This window comes from Sapajus apella, unplaced genomic scaffold, assembly GCF_009761245.1.
Source record: "Sapajus apella isolate SASKATOON/1434 unplaced genomic scaffold, GSC_monkey_1.0 scaffold36, whole genome shotgun sequence".
NCBI lineage: Eukaryota > Metazoa > Chordata > Mammalia > Primates > Cebidae > Sapajus > Sapajus apella.
In genome coordinates this window covers 1,565,116-1,570,934 of record NW_022436976.1, presented here as the reverse complement: position 1 = coordinate 1,570,934, position 5,819 = coordinate 1,565,116, and the positions used below count along the sequence as shown (strand labels likewise).

The 5,819-nt window shown below is 33.2% G+C and overlaps 1 protein-coding gene across 4 annotated transcripts in view; it reads right to left on the bottom strand.

Moving 5' to 3' along the window:
• Window positions 1–1,186: 1,186 nt before the first annotated feature.
• The window catches only part of SYDE2 (synapse defective Rho GTPase homolog 2), a 45,965-nt gene continuing 41,332 nt past the window's right edge, over window positions 1,187–5,819 (bottom strand). Inside the window, exons 7-8 of one of the 4 annotated variants that reach the window (XM_032296393.1) lie at window positions 4,142–4,185; window positions 3,465–3,552 (exon numbers count right to left, since the gene is read on the bottom strand). In XM_032296393.1, coding sequence (XP_032152284.1) covers window positions 4,175–4,185 — 11 coding nt within the window. In that variant the 3' untranslated portion in view covers window positions 3,465–3,552; window positions 4,142–4,174. Of the gene's footprint in view, window positions 3,553–4,141; window positions 4,186–5,819 lie in introns of all 4 variants that reach the window. The other 3 variants (XM_032296394.1, XM_032296391.1, XM_032296392.1) reach the window with 3 other exon arrangements.

Genomic DNA, 5,819 nt, shown 5'->3' with positions numbered 1-5,819 from the left:
CCAAAAAAAAAAAAAAAAAAAAAAAAAAAAGAGATAAATCACCTGGTTCAACTGTGCATACTTTTGCATAGTGTGATTGCTAGTTACTGATTTATAGTTTTTAGATTATACAGTATAAATATACAGTTTACAAATATACAGTATAAAGGGAAAATTATACATCTATTAAAACTAATTATATAAACTAATAGTATAACAGAATTTAGGAGGTAAAGGCCAGTAATGAGTTGGAAGGTAAGTACAAGGTTGGTCATTTCCTCAATGTTAGGGAAATATATTTAAAATCAATGGATCAAAAATTATAACTTTAAACAAATGAAGAACTAAAACATAACCAAAAATGGTGAGAAGGAGTGAAGTGGGATAAATTGCTTAGCATTTCTAACACAAAACAACAAGTTCGGCTTAAATGATAAGAAATAACAGCAAGAAATGTGCTTGCTATTACCTCTAAGAGGTGAAATTGGTGTGGATGGCAGGCAGAAACACTTGTACTTTTATTTTCGATCCATCTGAATTGTTTAGAATTTTTATTCAGGTACATGCTCTAAAATTAAAATTGTTTTTAATCCTAAAAAACATTAGAGGTTGGGCACAGTGGCTCATGCCTGTAATCCTATCACTTTGGGAGGCTGAGGGGGGTGGATTGCTTGAGCCCAGGAATTTGAGACCAGCCTGGGCAATATAGTGAAACCCTGTCTCTATTTTAAAAAAAGAAAAAAAAGGAAAGAAAAATTAAAGCTGGCAGGCTCTGAAAGGCGTAACAGTTGACATTACAGAAGGATCCCAGGAAATCATAAAAAGCAGGAATAAAAAAATATCAAAAAATATCTGAAGTAAATGCCATTTAAAGGCATCTAAACTCATCCAACACTTCTGGTAAAGCAAAGTCAATAAAAGCAGTTTATAGCTATAACTCAGTGATTAGACAACAAAACAATGATTAGAATTCTCTAAGACAGCAGAGATTAACTATAAAACTATTCTCATCCAAAATAATATAGTAATATAGTAACACAGGCATGGCCCTTAAAGTATTTCAGATTCTAGAAAATTCAATTTTGGACAAATAAATGTTATTACATATGTTGATGGATAATACATGATGGTCCAAAACCTTAATATCTTTGTTTAAAAAGAAAATTAAAATAAGTGATCTTTACAATCATTATAATAGCATAAAACAAAGGTTATAATACTTCAATAAAATTTTTACATTTCTTGAACAGTTTATTCAATTCATACATGATATAGCAACAAAAGGAAACAGCTTTCCTATAAAACATTCAGAATTACTTTTCTTTGACTGTTTACTCATATGTTCTCTTGGTATTCTTCTGAATTGTTATACAAGGTTTTAAAAAATGAAAATTTCATATAAAAATAGTTATCTAACAGTGGGTTTTCAAATTAAATAATAAGTCTGTTTACCAATGTATATTGCATAGAAATAGTTTAAGTACTTTAATATTTAGAAAAACATCAGGAAGTCAGTTTTTCAATGGCTGCCATATCTTAAAGGTTGGTAACTTAAAATCTATTTATAATTTTAAAATTATACATTCTATAGATATAAAAGTTTTAAAAAATACATTTTGATTTAATACAAAAGCCTTCTACATTTACATGTTCAAACATTATTGTGATTGCTATAACATCGTATATATACTTAGCCAAAATAAGTTAATTTTTAAAAATCAATAACGTGTAGTATGCTGGCAAGACAATTTATTTAGAAACAAATGGGGATAATTATAAAGTCAATGTTATAAATGTACTACTACAAATAAATAATTAAAACAAAGCAGAATATAAAAATGCATAGAACAGGTGCAGAAATCACCAGTGCAGAAATCTGGGCACTTAATTCCTTAAGAAGTTAGAGGATTTCAAATTTAAAAGATGACTTTTCACAGGGGACATTGTGACTTTCTGTGAAAAAAGAAAAGAATGTCTATTAATTCTACTCAGATGCTTCTATTTTTGTTCAAGTGTTTTTATGTAATTCCTCCTTTAATTTAAATGTTCTTTCCCTGAAAAAAAATATTTTAAGATAATAATTTTGGTCTCACGACATATATACTTTAAAAATACATGTGATTCTACAGTAACCCCTCCCCCATCCTAATATCTATACATACATGCATTTATATAAATATATACATAATTTCAGGATTATAAAAATATTTAATTTTTATGAGCTTAAATAATTACTGAATGTTAATACAGAATACATTAGTATTTGTATAATTTCACTTTTATTTATAAAAAGATTTTCTTATAGCAGCATTTGCATTACAAATAAAATGTGATAAAAGGGTGTTGCAGTGTACCAGGACCCGTACTGCAAATCAGACTGAGCAACTGTGATGTTCCTCTAAAAGAACATTTGGAGGCTGGGCATGGTGGCTCACACCTGTAATTACCAACACTTTGGGAGGCCGAGGTGGGCTGATCACTTGAGGTCGGGAGTTCTAGATCAGGCTGGCCAACATAGTGAAGCTCCGTCTCTACTAAAAATATAATAATTAGCTGGGCATGGTGGTGGGCGCCTGTAATCACAACTACTTGGGAGGCTGTGGCAGGAGACTCATTTGAACAGAGGAGGCAGAGGTTGCAGTGAGCTTAGATTGCACTAGTACACTCCAGCCTGGGCAACAGAGTGAGACTCCATCTCAAAAAAAAAAAAAAAAAAAAATAGAACATCCGTCTCAGCTACAGAAGGGCTGTTCCCAGAAAGCACAAAAACCTTGAAGGGCTAATAACTTATCTGAACCTTCTAAGTGCATTAGACAGTTATCTCCATAGAGTTGGCAACACTTAGTAAAATATCCCAAGAAGTCCAAGTTTTATTGATTCCCCAAAAGTTTACTAATGAGATAAGTAAAAATTACATTAATGGTGCTTTGAATTGAATCATATAAACTTACTAGAAATTAAAGATTTCAAGAGTAAAAAAATGAAAACATTGCTCTGGGTGGTATAAGAAAAGAAAGCAAGAAAGACAGATTTGAAACTAAGATATTACAAAAAAACAAAAATACCCTCAATCTCAAAAACTCATATTAAACTTGTTTTTGTTGAGCTCACGTTCCAGATTTCCAATCAAAGTATCAATACTTTCTTGTAGATCTTTGAGATTGTCTTTTCGATCCACTGTAGACTCAATTGTCTGCACTGTCAAATATGTCTGACATGTACACTCTTTGGACATGGGAGCTGGCTGTTCAATCATTACTTCTGGCCCATCAATTTTGCTATAATTTTCTCCATTTTCTCTGTCTTCTGAAGTGACATCATTATAATCCACATCAGTTAAATTTTCTTTTGTATTTAAAAAGTAGTTTTCTCCACAGCTGCTCCAGTCTCCTGCATAACGATTGCTAAGCGGACTGTCTAATCGGTTCTGCCTTGGCCTAAGTACTCCTGATGAATCAGTACCACTCAAATTTAACATCTGAGGTCGTTCTTTCTTGTGCCTCAAATAATTCAGAGAAGACTTCTGCTCTGGGAATAAACTGTCTGTTGATTTTTTGGCATTTAAACGCTGCACTAGAAACAAACAATAATTTTGCTTTAGTGACCGTAATTCAACTGAATTTAAAAATAAAAAAGAGCTAAAGATAAGCCATTTAATCATCAACTACAAACATGCATTAAAACAAAAACATGCACTGTATCAAAAGAAAGCATTCCATAATTATTTTGTATTACCAGACATAAAGTAGATTAAGGACAGAAGCAGTACAACGTTCCATGGTGCTAATTCATGCTACATCATAACGTTCCCAAACAAATCACATTTCCAATGTCAATTAATTTTCTGTGCAAGTTTATTATTATCTAGCTATAATTCAAACAACAGCTAAGCTGGTAGCTTCTCCTAAATTAAAAGCTACAGCAAAAAGCAGGCAAGGCATGTTGGTGTACAAACAAAATATAAGAAAAAGTTCCTTTGTCTGCAAACATCTAAGTGAGGCAAAGGCATCTAAAATGATCAGTCTAGAAGTTCTGACCCTTGTGGGCTTTTCTGCAATTCTATTAGCAGCAGAGTAATAGTTTACTAAGAGTCATAGTTTACTAAGCAGACCAAATTTCACTTTGATAAAATGTGCAAATACTAGATTTGACCACTTGTTACCTGAGTTTGATTATACAGCATTATCTACTATCTTCATTTATTGCCTGGAAATAGTACAGATATTTTATTTTCTGGTTAGGTATTTAACAATCCCAAATAACATTTTCCATATTAAGACTACTTTCTTCTGAGAGTATGCATTGTGCTAGCCATATAGATTACCATAGAGATACATATTACTTCATTACAAACCAAGGTTCTACTGCTTACTCTTGTGTATTGAACAGAATAGGTATCTAAGGCTCTTCTGTATATAAAATAGGCAATTTAAAATGCTGACACATAGCTATTAAAGATGACCCACAATATCTTTCTCTTTCTGCTTGTTTATTCTCCATCAGTAAGTGCCTTTTCATCTCTGTTGCCTTTATCTTAGTGAAGTAAACTTTAGTAAGCCTTCATTAAGTTAAAAGCAACATAAATCAGTGACAACACATGAGCTTTATACTCTCCAACATATAATGAATGCTTGTTTGCTGATGTATAAAATAAGACAACTGAAAAACTATAAAAACATATATATGGTTCTAGTTTTCCAGACTTAAATGATATTCAAAACATTATTCAGAGATCCCATACTTTTGTTTGTTGGTTGGTTTTGTTTGTTTGTTTGTTTGTTTTTGAGAGGGAGTTTTGCTCTTGTTGCCCAGGCTGGAGTGCAATGGCACGATCTCAGCTCACTGAAACCTCCGCATTCTGGGTTCAAGCGTTTCTCCTGCCTCAGCCTGCTGAGTAGCTGGGATTACAGGCGTGCACCCCCATGCCTGGCTTATTTTGTATTTTTTGTAGAGACAGGGTTTGTCCATGTTGGTCAAGCTGGTCTTGAACTCCGGACTTCAGGTGATCTGCCTGCCTCGGCCTCCCATACTTTTTAAACCTAGATTTTATTATTTGATAACTGTATATATGTATGTTTGTATCATTTCTATCACATTTTTAAGATAGTTATTAAGTATCATTATAGATAGCCAATATTTCTTGATCTAAAATTTTCTAGAAAATAAAGGTTAGATATTTACTTTAAATTGATCTTTAATGTTAGTATTAATATAGAATGGGCCATATCATCAACCGATGTAAGTGTAAAATGGATATTTGAATTTTCCACTGTGTAATTATTCATATTCTTTTTCCTCCTCTAGCTGCTTATTACCACTATGTGTAATTATTCATATTCTTTTGCCTCCTCTAGCTGCTTATTACCACTATCTCCTTGCTTTTCCCCTTCATTCTCTGTGCTATTCCTGTTCTTTTTAGTGCCTATTGTTTTCACCAACCATTTACAATATTCTGCTATCCTTGAGGTTATCTGGTCCGATCTCACCATATATTTTCGCTCTGTGTCTTAAACTTGTCTTACTGTGCCTGCATTTTCAGACATTTGCCTGCAAAATCCAGATTCATTTTGTTGCCAGTTGCTTACAGTTACTTACCTAAGACCCACCCTATTGAAACATTATTTCTGTATATTATCTTGGAAATTATTTAAGAAGCAAATTAGGCCGGGCGCAGTGGCTCACGCCTGTAATCCCAGCACTTTGGGAGGCCGAGGCGGGTAGATGACAAAGTGAAGAGATCGAGACCATCCTGGTCAACATGGTGAAACCCCGTCTCTACTAAAAATACAAAAAAATCAGCTGGGCATGGTGGCACGTGCCTGTAATCCCAGCTACTCAGG